We start from the raw sequence: 20466 nt of genomic DNA, 5'->3' as shown, positions 1-20466 counted from the left end.
AAACACAAATGTAAACTTGCATTCATTTGATAATTTTTTTTCACATTAGAAATCAGTATATCTAAATATTTTCTTTCATGTCTCATTTGTGGTAAAATTTTCATTATAGTTAGCAGTAAACATTTATTAAGTGCTCACTGTGGGCCAGTGGCTGTACAAAGTATTTACATGTAAAGTTTCATTTAATCCTCATAACAACCCTAGAGTCCCAAATTGCACAATTATCATCCCCATTTGACAGATGAGGAAATTGAGTTTTAAAGAGATTACTCAGTGCTCCACTGGGTAAATTAGTTAAGTAACAGAGAAGAAATCAAGTCTCTGTCTTTTGAATTGCATTGAGGCTTAACCACTACATTATACTTCTATGAATTGTGCACAGGAAATAGCCAGTACTGTGTTAAATTACAGAAAATAAGCCTCTAGCAAATATGCAAATATATAGACTTCTTAGCCAGCTCAAAGAAAACGCAGAAATCTTCAACTGTGGAATGTATTGGGAGAAAACAATTCCTCCATTTGGTTTGATACAGAGAATACAGCACAGATATAGCATATACAATTTGATGCCATAGTGAGATTGTGTGTATCTATAAAGAAAATTTGAACACAGTGAAAAAATACACTGTTATGAAAATATTATTTTGTGGCCCCTTAAAAATTAGAAACATAAAATCTTGCCAGTGTTTACTCAGAACTTGATAAAAATCTCTTATGAGAAATACTCTAGGTCTCTCCTCTTACTCCGAGTTCTGTTTTGCTTCTGTTAATGGTATATAGTTGTGAATTTTTCTCCCCTTTTTCACTGAGTAGGTAGGAATAAAGAAGTTGTTTCAAAAACTATCAGCTTTGTAGATGTTCTTACCAGGTTATATCCTGGCTTGTAAAATTGTTTAAATTGCTGGAGAGTAAATTTATGTACTTACAAATAAATAGAGAAATAAATATATAAAAGTATGTGTGTATATAAATGTACAAATACAGTAAGAGGACTGTGTAAGCACAATTAATATTATTTGTTAGTGAAGAGATGCCAAATGGAGAATTGTTTTCTAATGCCAGCCAAAACTGCTTAAGGAGAAAAAAAAATCATGTTATTTTCATCAGTACTGAACTATAAAGCAAATGTCAATAAAATTAGATAAGTTAAATCTTGTGGCAACAGTAAAATGATAGAATTTACAGTTTTACACAGTACAAAGGCACCAGCACTATCACTAACTCTTAATATTGGGAGCTACAGTTCAGTTTTTAGTCGCTGTAAACTTGTCTTTGCCCTTATCCTTCACAGTTACTTAATCATTGCTAATTCTGCCTTGGGGCTTCCTTGGTGACTCAGTGGTAAAGAATTCAAGAATCTGCCTGCCAATTCAGGAGACATGGGTTCAATCCCTGGGTCTGGAAGAACCCCTGGAGAAGGAAATGGCAACCTACTTGAGTATTCTTGCCTGGGAAATCCCATGGACTGAAAGAGCCTGGTGGGCTACAGTCCGTGGGGTTGCCAAGGAGTCAGTCATGTCTTAGTGACAAAACAACAACAAATACAACAAAAGACTTTAGCTGGAAGAGATACTGAGCTGTGCTTTCAAGGAACAGAGAGAGTATTTATGATCAGATGGAAGCTGAGGAAGAGAGGACAGATAGGAGACAATGATCAGAAGACGTGGCACATTAGATATGTTTAGAAATTATAAGTCTAGGTGGCGAGAGCATGGAAGGCTTTGGAGAGTAGAGACAAGTTATAGTGGGGGTCAGGTTGCCATTGGCCAGGCAAGTCACCTTAATGGGATGAAGTTTCTCTGGGCAACGGAATGTGTGACAAGCAGCTGATGGTTTTAAAGTAGTGATTTGAAATATTGCAGCCTATGTTCTTCCAAGGTAAATAAGGTGGGAGCATACAGTATGAATTTGAAGAATGAGAAGTGGAGGTAAATAACAGATCAACTAACAGATTACTTCAGTTTTTGAGTCGTGAGACTTGAATTGGGGTTGAGATGGTAGGAGCAGGGAAAGGATAAATTCTACAGCTACGTCAAAGGAAGAATCCACGGGAGAGAAGAAAGAAGATGCTGTGGGTTGTAGCAGACGTTGATGACCAAGTTTGCTCTCTGGATTCAGGCAGGGTTGACTCATGAAATATTTTATTTAACTAGGATTTCTGTGGGACAGAGCCAGAGAAGTGTTTCCAAATGCACCAAAATACAGACTTTGAAAGAACCTGTGTAATTATTAAGTAAATAAAGGATGTTTGAGTAATTATTTTTTAGCACAAGGATATATATTATTTCCATCAATAATAGTAAGAAAACCAAGTTTGAAGCTGCCCTGTCATAATACACAATAAGCAAAACTTCTAATGATATCTCAAACCCCAAAGATTATCTTCTGTATGGAAGCAGAGCTTGGCAAGTAAATCTTGAGATTTAAATTTAGACTGTTACAGGAAATATGAAGCCAATCATTTGAACTGTAAATATTTTAAAGCAAAATCAATCTGTTTAAACAAAATAAAAGAGCTAGCTGTAAGGACATCATAAATGTTTGGGAATTTCTATTATTGTCATAAAAAGAATGAAAAAATATGGTCAAGAAGCATAAGCTCTATATCTGATTCTGTCATTGATTTATTTCATGTTTTAGGACATGTTTCTTGATACCTAATATTCCTAAGTGTAAAATGAGTATAGTCAAAGTTATATTTATTGTATGTATGAAAAAAAAATTGAATATTTGCTACTTGTTTATTGGAGAGCTCATGAGCTTTGGAAAATCAGCTCAAGGCTCTAATTCTGACTACCAGCTCTTCATTTGTAAAATGAGAATAACAACAACCAAAATGAATTTTGTGAGCAATAAATGAATGTTATTTAGCTTTTTAAAATAATCACATAGTATTTAGTAAAATTCCATTTGATTTTATTTCAGGATGCATGTAAATGTTCATATTTTTAAAAATAATCATCTTCAACTTCACAGGCCTATTTGAAGTAGAAAATAAAAGTTCTAATGTTTATGTATCATTTCTTGTGAAGAAAAGAAAAAAATAAAACCAAAATAAGACTCCCTTTACCCATGCCTTACAAATTTTTAGTAGTTGGGCATATTGTTTCCAACTACTATTTTCTGCACATATAAGCACAGAAATTCATTTAATAGTATTTATTTTTATTCTTTTTTTTTTTTTTAACAAAATACAGGCTCATAGTATGTATACTAATCTGTAATTTGCCTTGTTTGCTTAAACTGCCTGACATTTATCTTTTCATGTCAGTACAGGCAGACAAATCTCGTTTTGTTTAATAGTTGCATATTATTCTGTAATTTCATATAACACCATGATGATGCATCCATGGAGGGGGAATCCTGAGACACAGGAGAGAAGGGAGTGTAAATAACTCAGGTATTGGAGTAGCATAAAAACTGAAAACTTGTAGAGAGTCAGGCTTTTGAAAATCAGATGCAGACATCCTGAATTTTCTTTTCTTTCTTTCTTTTTTTTTTTTTTGCTTGTTTTCTAGCCTGAAATGTACTTAGTAAAAAATTTTGCTATTATTTTAATTGAAATTTCTTTGAAATTAGAGTGGTAAGAATCTCTTATCTATGTTTGCTAGGTTTTGTGGGGTGTTTTTTTTTTCTTTTTAGATCTTCTATTAATCACAGTCATTTTTCTAATATTTCTCTTTTTCCTCAGATTTATAATAATTTTTCTTATATTAATAGTATTATCCCTTTGCCTTTTATATATCTAGTGTATATTTTTCTAGTATGCTGTTTTTATTTTAAATGGCAGTTTGGTTTTGGTTTAGGTTTTTGTTAAATCCTCAACAGTAATAATGAGAACCCTTAAACCTTAGTTTCATAAGAATGAAAATCAAATTTGACATTGCTTATGCAACTGAGAAAATCCTGACACAAATAGCTTAATTTTAGATTCTCTGTTTGGAAGTTATCTGATTAAAAAGTCTAGATTAAAGGAAAATATTTCAAAAGTTGCTTTGAGAATCTTTTCTTATGGTAATTACAACCATTAACTGGTGTGCATAGCTTATCTCTTCCACAAATTAATCTTTTTCCTCCTTGAAAAGTACACAAATCTAACTTTCTTCAAGTAACCTCTGTGAATGATTGCACCAGATATTCTTCTGCATCATATACTCTTAGCTTTATTGTGTCGAGTCATTTGTACTTAGCACTAAGTAAGTACTATGTGCCTTTCCTTTGTGATCCGTGTTTTTTTTCTTTAACCAAAGTATAGTTAATTTACAGTGTTGTGTTACTTTCTGGTGTACATCAGAATGGTTCAGTTATATATATGTATATATATGTATTTATAAATATATAAAATTTTCAAATTCTTTTCCTTTATTGAATATAGTTCCCTGTGCTATATGGTGGTAGTCCTTGTTGTTTATTTTATACATAGTAGTGATCCTTGTTTCTTAAGATCACATCAACCCAAATGTAGATAGCAGAATATGAAAACAGGTCACTCAGGATATCTTTGGCTCTTGCCCTTGTTCACTGGTCTAGCTCCTCTGCATCCTTTCAGCTACCATTGCTGTTCTGCATTCTCCTTTTCTATTTACTATCCATGTTCCTATTCCTCATGTTGCTCTTCTTTGATCTCATGGCAGTCAGCATCACTCACAGCATACATCAAGGTCTGCTGTCACTGTTGCTGCTTGATAACAGAAGTTCCGAATCCTCTCTTGCCAAACTTGTTCATACTGCTGCTTCCCATCTCTGTGCAGGCTGCAGAGTGACCCTCCATTGAAAATAAGCTGCTCTCACAGCCCCTGAGCACCAGTAACGAGGAGGAGGAGTTTTCTCCAAACTCCTGGTTTTCCAGAGCTACTTTTTTCCACAACCAGCTCAACCTTCTCAGGCTTTAGCTTCTTTGTGGGACTTATCAAGTGCGCGCACGTGTGTGTGCGTGTGTGTGTGTGTGTGTGAACATAATATATATGTGCGTGTATATATATGTGTAATGTATATGTTTGTTTTTACTGCCATCTGTACTACTAGGTTGTAGACTTCTGAGGAGCAAGGATTGTGTGTGTTTTATTTAGTACTTAGCCTTCAATTAATAGTGACTTATTAACTAATGTTACTTATTAAATGCTAAACATGTTAACACTCATTTTTATTATATTATCTCTTATTTTACTGGTATAAAATTTTTATATTTTTTTCTAAAGTAAGATATTACAAACTTGATTGAAGGTTTATTTGTACCTATGCCTCCTTGAATTCAATTCCCTTCTCTACTTGCCCAAACCTAACTATTAGAACTTTTTATCCCTGTGAATTTCTTTGTATCTTTATGATAGATTCATGCACATTGTTGCATGTATCAGTTTTTTATTCTTCTTTATTGCTTAGTGGATTCAATTTTACAAATATAGGTCAGTTTATTTATCCATTCATTGACTGAAAGGATGACTTTCAACATACATAGTTTTTATAAAAATATGTTCCATTTCTCTTGGATAAATGCCTGGAGTTGGACTGTTGATAAGTGTATATTTAACTTGATTGACAAATTGCTCTCCAAAGGGACTTTCAGACTTTGCATTCTCAGCAGCTTTATATCAGAATTCAAACTTCTCTGGGTCTGTACACTTTCACCAGCCCTTGATGTTGTTAGGTGTTGTTTTATTTTGAGCTGTTTTAGTAGACATGTAGTGATGTCACATGATAATTTTAATTTGAAAGTACCTAGTGACTAGTTATGTTGAGCATATTTTCCTGTGCTTATTTTCCATCTAATTATATTCTTTGCTCAATTATCATTCAGATCACTTGCCCATTTTTTGTTGGGTAATTTTTTTTTATTATTATTATTGGGATTTGAAAGTACTTTGTCTGTTCCAGGTATGTCGTTTTTCAGATATATGTTCTGCAGGTCAATTGCCTTTCTTCTCATTTTGTCAACAGTATCTTTAGAAAAGCAGATTTTAATTTTCATAAAGTCCAATATATCAGTATTTTATGGTTTGCACTTTTTGTGACAGATCTAAGTAACCATTGCCTGATCCTAGATCATAAGATTTTCTGTGTTTTCCTTTAGAAAATCTTTAGTTTAGGTTCTATATTTAGGTCTGTGATTCATTTTGAGTCTTTTTTTTTTTTCCTTGTATGATGTGAAGTTTGGGTCGAGGTTTACTTTTTTATTTTTTTGCATGGGGATATTTAACTACTCTAGCAGACATATTGCAAAGACTACCTTTTCTCCATTGAATTAATGTAACATTTTATTGAAAATTAATTGACCTTGAAGATACAATGTCTTAATTACTATAGTTTCATCGTAAGCTATAAAGATAGGTGATGTAAAACCTTCAGCTATTTTAATAAACACCATTTTTGCTCTTCTATTTCTTTTGCTTTACCATGTAAATTTTAGAATGAGCTTGTTAATTTCCACAGAAAAATTTCTGCTGAATTCTGCGTGAGATTGCATTGAATCTGTAAATCAGCTTGGGAGAATTAATATTCTAATGACATTAAGTATATCAATTCATGAACACAATATATCTCTCCATTTATTTAGGTCTTATTTGATGTTTCTCCTCAGTACTTTGCAGTTTTCTTTATATAAATCTTGTACATATATATTCTTAGATTTATACCTAAGTATTTAATATATTTTGTTGCTATTGTAAATGATACTGTTATTTTGATTTCAATTTTCAATAGTTCATTGCTAGAATATAGAAATATAGTGATTTTTGTATCTGACTTTGTATTCTGTAACCTTGTTGAACTTATTTAGTAGCTATTTTGTAGTATTTTGAGGATTTATATTATTGTTTTCTCCAAATAGAGTGTTTCTTCCTTTGCTGTCTATATACCTCTTTTATTGTTCTTTTATTTGACTATGTGCAATCTTTAGGAGCTCCAGTACAATGTTTAGTAGGAAGAATGAGAGTAAAAACCATTGCCTTGATCCTTATATTAGTATGATGTTAGTTGTAGGTTTTTTGCAGATTCTCTTTATAAGGTTAAGGAAATTTAATTCCTAGTTTTCATAGTTTTGTGGTTTGTTTTGTTTTTAAGCATGAGCAAGTGTTGAGGTTTGCCAAATATGTTTTACTCATCTGTTGAGATGATAAAGTTTTTCTCTTCAGTCTGTTAATGTGATACATTACATTGATTCATTTTTCAGTGTTGAACCCATCCTGTACTTCTGGGATAAGTATCTTGGTCATGATATATTATCCATGTATATATTGCAAGATTGAATTTGTCACTTGTTTTTGAGGATTTCCACATCAATTTTATGAGAGAGAATGTGGTTTAGTTTACTTTTTTGTACAGTGTCTTTGTTTTTTGTATCAGACCACCATACACTTAATTAATACATTCTTTTTTCTGGATTCAAAAAAATTAACATAATAAATTTTATCATTTTATGAGCTTAATCAGTCTAATTATACATTTATAGTGTTGATGCTGTGCATATATTACATAAAAATAAACATACTACAAATTGTGGGATGTCTATAGCTATCTGCAAATGAAACCTTTTGAAATACATTACTTGTTTAAGGTTATTTTTATATTAATAGAGTAAAATTTATTGTTGAAAATGAATTTTGTGTATATGTAGGTTATATTAATTTTTTGATCATAGAAAGTGTTCAGAGTTTAAGTACTTAATAAATATACTTCCACATTTAAGTTTTAAAGTATCAGTTGAAATTATTAGATAAATTGATAGATGGGAGTTGGAAAGAACATTTGCTAAAACACACTTTGCTTTAGTGAAGTAGTATGTAGGAACCATGGTCTTTTGTTTGTTGAGGTTGGTTGTCCTGAGGTCATATTTATTTATTTAATTCTTTATATCCCATTCAGGATTATATTCATTTTTTTTTCTTTTTTTGATTTGGACTCAAAGATATAAGTGAATGTGAGAGCTGCTTTTGTTACTTTACATATATATGTATGTGTCTGTGTTTGTGTGTATATGTATATATATATACACATCCTTATATACATATACATACATTATTGTGTATTATATATATTATATATATTAATATTATATATATATGTATTGTGTGTATATATGTGTAATATATATGTATTATATATATTTGTTTATATGTATATAGATATATATGTGTGCATTTTATAAATAATATGCATAAAATTTAATATATATATATTTGTCAGAACAGAACATACTTTCTTATGTACTATCAAGGGCTGAGTGTTTATAATGAATGAAATTATTTTCACTGAGCTTACATTACTTTGAGCCTTATCATGAGATTGAAAACACATACAAACAGAATTCATATTCAGCAGCAGTAGGAATATTGTCTTTGGCTTAAGCTTGTTTGATCTAAAAAACACAGCCTGCCTGGTAATTCTGAAATCCTGACTAATGGGGTCTACCATGGACCGTTTCACCAGAGGAGTAAGGAATCTTGATGAAATAGTTTACTTTAAGCAAATACAGAATGGCAGCTACAGTCCATGTGGTCACAAAGATTCGGACACAACTGAATGACTAAGCACAGAACAGAATGGAAGCATTCAAGTTTGCTTCAAGAAAATTGGCTGTTGTGATAAAAGCAACACTCGTGTAGCTTTTTTCCATACCATTGAAATTGATAAAGAGAAATCTCATAAGTAAAAATATTTATAAACTATATAATAATGATTGTGATATATGTGTAATGTAAAGTGTATTCTTTTCTCAGTCACATGTTTTTTCTTTTTGATCTACTAATGTATATGTTTGGTTTTAGGTTTCCTCAAGAGCTGAACATGGGAAAAATAAGTGCTGAAATTATGTGGACACTTTTTGCTCAGGATATGAAATATGCACTAGAAGGTAATTACAAATATTTAAACTTATTAGAATATGAGTTTTAGTTAAATTCTGATTTTGTGTTCTTGGTTTTAAATGTGAAGAATCAATGCATCAAAACATTGATTGTTGTGATTAGTTTAGTTCTAAAACTTATTTTCACAATGTAGAAAGATAATGATCACAAAGTATTTAAAACTACTGAAGAGATACATATATTTTTAATCAAATGGTTTAAGTTGCAGGGTAATAGTGAGTATTTAATTTGTAGGACAAGGTTTAGATGCAGGAATACTTTATGGCATAAATCAGATCACATCAAGAGGGTGGATGAGTGATATTTGTTCAGATATTTGTCTTTATAGACTTAGAAATTGTATTTTAGAATGGACAGGTTAAAATTTGGCCAAAGCTAGTACAAGGACAATGGCAGGACACTTCACCAGAAATTCCACTTTCAATATACTGAAATCACAGAATGTAAAGCAAGGCAGATACAGCTCTCAGCTGAAAAACTGTAAGTTTCTTTGAGCACCCAATATTGTGTTTAGAGGTGAAGATAGAATGTTTAACCAGCCTGGGGTTCCTGCTCTCTAGGAACTTAAAATCTTATAGAAAGTTTTCTTTGCACTTATTCAATGTATATTAAGGCCCTAGATGCTAAATACCCAGACTACACTCAGTATGGAAGATACAACAGTGAACAGACTGGCCATGGTCCCTGCCCTCGACAATATTATGGAGGACAGCTGCAAATATGCAAACGGTCACCATGTGGGATAGTCAGGTGTTGGAGAAGACTCTTGAGAGTCCCTTGAACTGCAAGGAGACCCAACCAGTCCATCCTAGAGGAGATCAGTCCTAGGTGTTCATTGGAAGGACTGATGCTGAAGCTGAAACTCCAATATTTTGGCTACCTAATGTGAAGAACTGACACATTTGTAAAGTCTCTGATGCTGGGAAAGACTGAAGGCAGGAGGAGAAGGGGATGACAGAGGATGAGATGGTTGGGGAGTTTGAGTAAACTCTGGGAGTTTGTGATGGACAGGGAAGCCTGGTATGCTGCAGTCCATTGGGTTGCAAAGAGTTGGACATGACTGAGCAACTGAACTGAACTGAAAGATGATGGGCTATCTAGAGGTGAAACTCTGAAGTCAGACTTGGGACAAGGGGTAAGGCAGGTTTTCTAGAGGAACCTCCTCTGAGGAAGTGTTATCTTGACAAAGAACTGAAGTTATAAGTAGGAGTTCACTTTGGGAATGGATGAGCAGGAAGCATCTCTGTCTCTTCCTGGTTGAGGACAGTGCATTAGCAAGTAGAATGAGCACAAGGTGTATTTGAGAAGAGAATTTAGCTGATTCTGTGAGCAAGAGGTAGCAAGAAATGAGGCTGGAGGAATTGGCAGGAACCAGCATGCAGTGCCTTATGGGCCATGGTGAGGAGTTTAATTCTCTGATAATAGAAATAAGAGCCCATAGAGAACTTCAGGAGGGATGTGTCCTATTCACACAGGCAACTAAGAACAGACATCAGCATGGAAGATAGATTGGTGGGGTTGGTGCTCACTGTTGTTGTTGTTGTTGTTGTTTAGTGTTACTAAAATGTAAGCTTGCTACTAGGCCTCACAGAGGAAAACATACTGTACTTTTCCTTATTCAGAAAAGAAGGTACCCAGTAGATTTTAATACCTGTTTTCTGGTAAAATCTAATTAAATAAATTAGGGTTTATCCTTAAAATTACATCACAACTTGCTCAGAGATGCAAACTCCTTTTTCTGCAGTGAAGCATTCCTTTTTTATTGTATTAATCAATCCTGCTTTCTCTATCTCTGCCTCCTCTCAAACACATCCTTTATACCACCCTGTTTTGATTGTCTCTTTGGGATCCAAAATGCATCGTAAGCTTCTTCAGTCAGGCAGTAACCACCAGACCACTAGACCAGCAAGTTTCTTCAGAGAGCATTTACTCCCCTCGTCCTGCCCCTGACACGTCACCACCCTCCTGATTGCCTATTGAGTTCAGCTCAGTCGCTCAGTCATGTCGGACTGTTGGCGACCACATGGACTGTAGCACTTCAGTGTAGAATTGTTAATCTCCCCTGTCAAACCCTGCTCCTTTCCCTTGCCTCCCGATTACAACTACTGGCACCACCATCCATCCAGTTACTTAAATCAGACACAAAGAATTATCATGGATTCCTTTACTTTACTCACACACTTGAAGCTCATTCCTGCCTTCAGGCATTTTTTGCCAGCTGGTCTAATGCCTGAATTTCTCTTCCCACCATCTTCACCAACAGCCCTATGGGGCTCAATTTAACGGCACTTGCTCAGAATCTAAAGTCACCTCCATGAATAGCCTTATTTTAACCCTCTGCCTAACAACTAATTACTATCCTATTTGTTTAGTTACTCAGGCTTACTTCTTATCTGTCTTCTGTACCACCATGTGTATTTTTTGTCTGTGATTTTTATCAACATACCTATATTGCCTAGAACGATATCTAGTAGATAGAACCTACTTAATCTCTGTGTGTTGAGGCAGTGAAGCCTTTCCCAGGTAATCCCAGCTCAGTGGAGCGGTGGGTGGGGAAACTTCCGCTTGTGAGCGTTTTCTGTGTGATGTTGGGTACACTCGAAGACGGCAACACCTTTGTGTTTCATTGTCCTCACCTACAAAATGAAAAGTTCACACTGAGCCAAAGGCTGGGCAGTGGGCGGCAGGATCCTGCCCACACCTCACAGGAGCTTGGCTCTTTGGAACTGCTCCACAGTGGTTCTGCCAGCAGGGCGTGTTTTGTTTGGGCAGGACCTCTCTATCTTTGCTTACATAACAACATTAGTGCAGCTATTGGATATTCTATTTTATGTTCCCTTTGCTTTAGAAAAATAAGTAGTCATTTCAGTCAGCTAAGTAAAATATTTATGTTAGGAAAGTAAATCTCAAAAATTCAATGTTTACTTGAAACAACAATGAAATTAGGAATGCTACACATAAAGCACCATAACTTTGAATGTTTATTGACTAGAGGTTAATAGTTTCGTACAAAAACAGTACTCCAAAATGCTGAGATTGTATTATTGAAAGTCAGATCCAAAGTCAATGGTAATTAATAACCCTGTGGCTATCTTAGGTTTTTGGAGACAAGAATCTTTTTCTTAATGTATTTTTTGTTTGTTTGTTTGACTTCCTATTAGCTGCTGTATTGAGATTTAATTCACATTCCATGCAGTTCATCTGCTTAAGGTGTCCAGTTCACTACTTTGCACATTCACACATACTCTAAGGAAGTCATGAGGAATTGCAGTTCCTGGTTTATGTATTACACCTTCTTCCATACCACATGAGAAGGCTTTTGAGTGCAAAGATTGTATTTGTTATCTTTGTATTCACTGCACCTTGATGGAAACTCAGTCTGTGTTAGTCTACTTGAATTACAGATAAGACAACCCTATAGAAAGAACCTTGGAGACAAGGCTGAATACTTAGGTTCAAATTTAACATTTGTAGTATTGATAGAGATCTGAGCCTGGAAAACCTAGTTTCCAAGAGTTTTCTCACTCAAGAGCTACACCAGCTTGGCGATTAATATATAACCTCTTCAAATGTGAATTTTCCTTTCAAAAAGAGGTAATACGAGTTCCTAGGACAGGGTGAGGTTTACATCATACTTTAAATGTTCTTTGACAACTGGAAAGTAGTATGCTAGTGGGAGGATACCGTTATTATTATAAGGAATAAAAATCTGTTAAAATCTCAAAATAGTCTTCTTTAGGGGTCATTTAAGGTTTAAAACTTCTGGTAAAGTGTTTACAAATCCATGCTCATCTGTTCCCTATCTCTCTCTCCTTCCCTTTCACCATTTCCATCTATAGATAGCTTCTTCTTGTGCCCTTTAAAATATAAATGTGACATAAATAATATTGTTGGAGGAAATGAAGACTAGGACTACCTCACAGAGTAGAGGGCATAACTTGAAAACCTTCTCCTGGCAGGCCTCTCTACATGGTGACGTCTTACTCTCCCTATTTGCCTTATAGAATGTTGTAAAATTAATTTACTGTGGATGACTGCTTCAGGCTATTGACCTAGAAAGATTCCATGTTGTTATATAATTTAAGCTACATAGTTTGTCTTATGATTAAAGCTTCTGAGCTCAAGTTGTAAGTAAAACCTCGATGAAGTCAGGTCAGCAGAGAAGAATCAGTTAAAATTTATAGACTTCAGGCTTTTTGATGCAGCTTTTTGCTTTACTTGATAAACTCATCAGCTGCTACAAAAAGAATAATTAATTTAAAAATGAAGTGAATTTTCTCCCAACTTAGTCTATATGAGACATCTTATTTTGTTTTCCTATTTGACATTAATCATTTATAAGTGTGATAGGCAGAAATTGATCATTATGGTGATAATTTGCTGAATAAATCAGAGTAAATTATTTTACAGATTTTTTTTAAGATGTACTTTCTGGGAAAAAAGTAATGTAGTAACAAAAAATGGAAGAAACATTGCATCAAATGAAATATTTGATGAAATATTTCATTTTATAATGAAATGGAGTTAGTTTTGCAGTTTTTTTCCTAAATAAGTTATTCTAAAGACTCTTATAGTCTTTAGCTTGACTGGTAAAGTTCTAAGATTGCAATAAGTTAGATCTATATGTGAATTTTGGCTCCACTAGTTTCTACTTACTTATTATCTATAATTTTGGATAAGTTATCATAGTAAGTCTCAGTTTCCATATTTTAACATTAGGGACAAAAATACCTACCTTATAAAGTTATTTTAGGGAGAAAGAGAGATAGATTTGGGGGTGAGAAGGGGCTACTTATCGAGTGTATAATAAGTATTCAAATATTAGCCATTATCACAATCTTGAGGATTAGGATTTAGTAAACCAAACCTTGCAGATAATTTACAATACTACCAAAATATCTAGATGCCTAAAAGTGACTGAAAGCCTTAATTAGGACTTCCAGTTGGCAGCTGACGTTGTATCTGTCATCTTGGTATGGGTAGAACTTGGTTGCCTGGCAATTCTTATAACGGGGCAGTCCGGTTCAGGGCTAAAGTGTGTAAACATATGTTGGTGTTTTCAAAGTCTTTATTAAAAGAAACCCTGCTAGGCCCCAAGAGAGAAGCCAGATGGTGGATTGGGTCCGCAAACATTCAGGTGGTTTTTAATTAGCAGTTCTGTAGAAGAGTGCTTGGGATTCTTTAACCACTACTTCTTAACTTGGGATTTGTGGCTGGGCTTTAAACTGTATCCTGAAATTACGTCTACATGTAAGGGTGAGTGGGCGGGATGGGAGAGGGGTGTCTAAGTCATTTACCAGTTTCTCAGATGAATCTTTGAATAGAAAACTAATTGTAAAAATCATTGAAAATAAATTACTTAAAAGTGACTGTTTTACTTAATTAACTTAGGCAGAAATGGAATTAATTATAACATACAAAATACAATCATCTTTCACCTGGCCTTAGTAAAATCTCCCAGTTCAGAGCTCCTCAAACTTTAATGTGTACGCTAGTCCCTGAGAACCCTGTTAAAATGAAAGTTCTGATTAAGTAGACCTTTTGGGGGGCAGAGTGGGTGGTTCTCTCCATTTCTAACAAAATCTGAGATGTACCAGGCATCTGGTTAGTGTACCTCACAACTAGTAGCAGCAAGGCTTCAACACTGGGCAGTGGGGGTGGGGGGGTGATGGTGGTATTGGTTCTGGACATTCCATCTTTTTATCACCAATTTTTCTTGTCTGCTGCTTAGTTATCACGTTGGTCCTCACCAATGGGTGAAGATTATCAGACTGCCTTTGTAATTTTTCACTGTCTCATCATCTTAATAAGTACAACTGTGCTGTAAACTTTGCTCTCACCGTTTTCGCATAATGTCTTCTCTTGGTGTGTGAATTTGAGTATTTGCATAGTGAATATCTTTAGAATGTCTTACTCTCTTATTTTGGGGGGCCTTCACTCGAAAAGTATAATTTTTTTTGCCCTTCACCCCCATACAGTTCCCAGGCCACCTTGTACATTAAAGAACATTGCCCTTGTCCTTGTCGGCACAGAACAATGAGAACACAAAGCTTGTAGTCACGTCTCTCCTGGCCTCACTGACCTTGGTTCTACTGAGAGAACTGATCTGTTGGCCCCTGAATTTCTGTAGCCTCCCTTAAAATAGTCTTGTCCTTAACATCTTTCTGGTTTACCTCATACCTAGTCTACCTCAAACTGTTATTTCATACTTGTCATCTTTCTTGTCTTCCTATCAGCAATTTTCTGCTAATTTTCAAGTATACTCTCACAAATCACTGATTGTCAATTTATCTTGATCTTCATTTTTTGGTGGAAAAGATTAGCTTCTGACTAATTTCCACAGTCAGTAAAACCTCCCTGGAGAAAGCTGATTGCTTTCATCTCCTGTTTCCTACTCTTAAGCTTTCTTAATGGTGTTGGAATGACAAAGATTAAAGCAGTGCCTCCGTATTCTTCAAAGACTCTGGCTGGAGCCGAGATTGGCAGCACTTTGTAGAGGCTCTCCTGGTCTCTCTTTATCACCATAGTAGATCTCAGCCTGTTTGATGTCCTTTGCTGTTTCAACACTCCTCACAGGTACAGACATTGCCGTAAATATCAGAGATGTTGATGTTGCTAAACTAGGAAGAGATGACAGGTGGCTTTCCCTTATCCTATTGAGACTCTTCACTATTACTTTTGCCCAGAAACAGACAACTGTTGAATGACTCAAAGAAGTATCACAATACTTATTGATAAAATATTAACTTTTAATGGATAATGTCTTAAACCTGAATAAATTATATCCTATATTTCATATGACTAATAAGTTATTTTCTTGTACTGAAAACTGTTTTGTTCAGATTAGGTAATTTGGCAATAGCTACAGTTCAACACTACTTTAGGACAGTTCTACATTCCTGATGTTATAAAATAGCTTTATAAACAGTACTGGTCGCAAAGAGTTAGACACGACTAAGTGACTGAACTGAACTGAAACAGTACAATTGCTTCAGCTGAAAATTCAGTTCAGTTTAGTTGCTCAGTCATGTCTGATTTTTTCAACTCCAGGGACTGCAGCATGCCACGCTTCTCTATCCATTACAACTCCTGGAGCTCGCTCAAACTCATGTTCATCAAGTCAGTGATGCCATCCAACTGTCTCATCCCCTGTCATGCCCTTATCCTCCTGCCTTCAGTCCTTGCCAGCATTAGGGTCTTTCCCAATGAGTGAGTTCTTCGCATCAGGTAGTCAAAGTATTGGAACTTCAGTTTCAGCATCAGTTCTTCCAATGAATATTCAGGAATGAATTTCTTTAGGATTGACTAATGAAAACTAGGACGTCATAGTTGACCTCTTCTCTGAATCCTATTAGCAAATTTATAATAAAAGCTCTATATATGAGTGCTTTTTAAAATTTTTCTGAGATTCTTACTTTGGTTCTTGTTCAGATACATTATCTTTCCTGCTCCCACTTTCACGGTTATGATTCTTTCTTTGTAGATGCCTCCCAGACCACTGGAAAAAGTTCAGATTTCTTAGCATGACTTATACCCATTCCCTCCTCTCCTTTCTGTACCTGATTTCAGCCCTCATGCTTAATAGTTTCCTCTGTACACATACTGTATGCTCTAGCTACATGCAACTATTTAAAATTTCCCTGAAATCCTTCTATGTTTCTGCTTTAGTACATGTGCATGATGCCCCCCATCTCTTTTCAGGCTTGTTCTTACTTGCCATTCCCAGCAAAGACTCATGCATTCTTAAAAGTCCAATTCAGACATTACTTCTGTCAAGTCTTCCCTGAGGTTATTGGGGATAAGTACTCCTTAGTTATTTCCCCATTATACTTCCTACTGTACCATCTATCCTTGTATTATATATTACAAATACTTCACCCACCATGCGCTAAGCTTTTATTTGTCTTTGTATGACTCTCCCTATTCTCCCTCCCATTCACTGGCCCTTAATAAAAATGTTGTGAATCAATGAATGCAGGCAGGAATATAAGCCTATGGCTATAAACAAACAAAAGCAAAGATATAGTTTCCATTCCCAAACTCTAATTTCCAGTCACAATTCAGCACAATCACATGACCTGATATAACCACTCACATAAAGGAGAAATATATTCTAGGTATATTGTTGTTCAGTCGCTCAGTCGTGTCTGACTCATTGCAACCCCATGGACTGCAGCATGCCAGGCCTCTCTGTCCTTCACCCTCTCCCGGAGCTTACTCAACCTCATGTCCATTGAGTCGGTTATGCCATCCAACCATCTTGTCCTCTGTTGACCCCTTGTCTTCCTGCCTCCAGTCTTTCTCAGCACCAGGGTCTTTTTCAATGAGTTGGCTCTTCGCATCAGGTGGCTAGAGTATTGGACCTTCTACCTTCAGCATCAGTCCTTCTAATGAATATTCAAGATTGATTTCCTTTTGGATTAACTGGCTTGATCTCCTTGCAGTCCAAGGGACTCTCAAGAGTCTTCTTCATCACCACAGTTCAAAAGCATCAATTCTTCAGTGCTTAGCATTCTTTATGGTCCAACTCTTAAATCCACACTGGACTACTGGAAACACCATACCTTTGACTACATGAATCTTTGTCAACAAAGTAATGTCTCTGCTTTTTAATATGGTGTCTAGGATGGTCATAGCTTTTCTTCCAAGGACCAAGCTTTTCTTCTAAGGACCTCTAAATTTCATGGCTGCAGTCACCATCTGCAATGATTTTGGAGCATAAGAAAATATAGTCTGTGACTGTTTTCATTTTTTCCCATCTAAGTATGCAGTCCCAATAATTATTTCCCCCACAGTTCTGGAAAGGTTTAGTACTCACACATGTGGGAAAACCCTAAATCCCTTTCATTTACCCACATGAACTGTGTCTGTGTGTGTTCCTCATGCATTTGTGTGTCGTAAGAGAAGTTAGGATTACAATGAAGTACAGTTTTGCTTCCCTGACAAATTATGAAATACCTCTTCAATCACACTCTATTTATCAATCCCCACGTGGTTTTCTACGAACTAATTTGTTTTGACATATCTTCACACAGAATTTCAAGTCTAGATTACTAGACAACAAATAAAACCAAAAACAAATAGTTACCAATTCTCAGTGCTCATTATTGCAAAAAAAAAAAAAAAGTTCTATTCATTCAAATTATAGTTCATGAACTGAAATATTTCTGGATGGATGTATCAACTTAGATGTGGCAGTTTATTTGGGAGAGTCTATTATAGTATATTATGTTATATTACATTACATTTGCCCCACACCCCCCAAAATAAAGGAAAAAATGTATTTGCTGGTACTTTTTAAGTTTTCCTGATGCCCGGGCCAGTAGTTCTCAAAGTGTGGGTCCCAGACCAGTAAGCATCAGTGTCATCTGGGAAAAATGTTAGAAATGCAAATTCTTGGATCTGCCCCACACCTGTTGTTTCAGATTGAAGCCTAGCCATGTGTTTTTTGTTGTTTTTTTAAAATAAGACCTCCAAGTGATTCTGGTGCATGCTAAAGTTTAAGAACTTCTAATCCAGGAAATGTATAATCCACATAGCACCTTCTTCCATTGATGACCTGAATACACAATGATATTTTTAATTATAGTTGATTTACAATGTTGTATTAGTTTCAGGTATATAGCAAAGTGATTCAGTTATTTGAATATATATATGTGTGTGTTTTCAGATTCTTTTCCATTATAAGTTATTACTAGTTATTGAACATAGCTCTTGTGCTATACAATATAGGTCCTTTTATTTATCTATTTTATATATAGTATTGTGTATCTGCTAATCCCAACCTATTCAGTTTTCCCTTTGGTAACCATAGGTTTGCTTTCTATGTCTGTGAGTCTGTTTTTATCTTGTAAATATGTTTATTTGTATCTTTTTTTTTTTTGATTCTGCATGTAAGTGATTTTGTATGACATTTGTCTTTGACTTATCTCACTTGGTATGATAATTTCTTAGACATATGATATTATTATCTATATCCATTTGTCTGTTGATGAGCATTTCAGTTGCTTCCATGTCTTGACTGTTGAATTATATAATGCTGCTATGAACACTGGGGTGTGTGTATCTTTTCAAATTAAAGTTTTTGTCTTTTCTGGATATATGCCCAGGAGTGGGATTGGTAGATTATATGGCAACTCTATTTTTAGATATTTTGAAGGAACCTCAATACTGTTTTCCATAGTGGCTGCGCCAATTGACATCCCCCCAAAAGTGTTGAAATATTCCCTTTTCTCCACCCCTCTCCAGTACTTTCTATTTGTAGACTTTTTCATGATGGCCATTCTGACTGATGAATGCACAGTGATTTTTTAAGATACTTAAGTAACTCAGAAGAATGTGCCTTATAATGAAAAGATAAAATGGAGAACTAGTATGGTTGCATCAACTATGTAACAACAAATTAGGAAAGAAAAACAAGTTCAAGGAGCAGACTGATTTGTGAATATCATTTTTTTTTTTACATTTTTAAGTAAAGAGAAAGAAAAGACTTAAAATAATAAATTTTAAAAGAAGAGAATTTAATAGAAATTTTCAAGAAAATTAAGGGACAAAGGGAAAGTACTGGGCCAAATTCATTAGCTTGAAACTCAATAGGAATAACATGACAAGAAAGATATTGTTGACTCAGCAGTGTAGGCATACAGTTCTTAGGTTAACCTAAGAAAAGTCCGTGGAATATTCAGTAACATAGAAGAAGGTGAACCTCCATTACAAAAGAATGAAAAAGTCCCTTATTATGTTTAATGTCCTAATAAAAAGAAAACCGGAAACATATACACCATTTATGTCAAGTCATTTTTCATTTTTTTGCCTTGGAGTCAAATTTCAACAGGGGCAAATAAATTTCCTATTGTGTTTACATCTTTCTTTAAATAGAGAGAAAATCAACGCATTTTGAGACATTAAATGTTTTTTTGTACCATAATCCTCAAAAGCCAAATGTTATAGAAAGTGGATAGCTATTAACAGCTTTACCATTTGTTTATATTTTATTGTTCTCATCAGGGTGACTTTAACTGGGGATTTTGGTAAAGCTTTGCATAACAATATTTCCCACATTTAACTATACAGCATGCTTCATATATATTTTACAGAATATTTTTAATTAAGTAGAATGATCTTACCAGTGACGGTCTCAAGTATGTGAAATTCTGAGCTCTCTGGGGAAAGGGACCATGTTGACAGATTCAATCCTCAACACATATCTGACTCATTAGTCATTCAATGAAAATCCAAAGTGCATGAAAATAGTGTGCATATGAATATGTGTGTGGGTTAACTACAGAATTCAAAGTGATTTTCATCTATGTTAATGCCAGGGACTGCACATTGGTAAAGCTTTCTGTATGTTTCCAGTGCATTCTGTATTAAAGTGCATTATTCATTACTTGAATTGTTCATATTGATATTTGAACAGCAGCATGGTGAAGCTTCAGTTCATCAAGATATCTTTCATCATGGAAGCCTTTGAGATTCAACTCTTAGCCAAAGGCTTTCCAACATATGACAGTCTATTTCACATTAGCAAACACAGCACACAAAGCATATGGTAAAACTCTACTTCTATGAGATAGAGTCAAATTTTATCCATCAAACAGATTTC

The 20466-nt window shown here is 34.8% G+C and overlaps 1 protein-coding gene across 2 annotated transcripts in view; it reads left to right on the top strand.

Moving 5' to 3' along the window:
- Window positions 1-20466, top strand: part of UNC13C (unc-13 homolog C) — a 621734-nt gene that overhangs the window by 413538 nt on the left and 187730 nt on the right. For both annotated transcript variants that reach the window (XM_065940669.1, XM_065940670.1), the window contains one exon: window positions 8763-8848. In XM_065940669.1, coding sequence (XP_065796741.1) covers window positions 8763-8848 — 86 coding nt within the window. The remainder of the gene's footprint in view (window positions 1-8762; window positions 8849-20466) is intronic.

The sequence above is a fragment of the Muntiacus reevesi genome, chromosome 7, assembly GCF_963930625.1.
Source record: "Muntiacus reevesi chromosome 7, mMunRee1.1, whole genome shotgun sequence".
Classification (NCBI taxonomy): Eukaryota; Metazoa; Chordata; class Mammalia; order Artiodactyla; family Cervidae; genus Muntiacus; species Muntiacus reevesi.
Note: the sequence above shows the minus strand (reverse complement) of the source record. Positions and strands in the feature narration are given on the sequence as shown.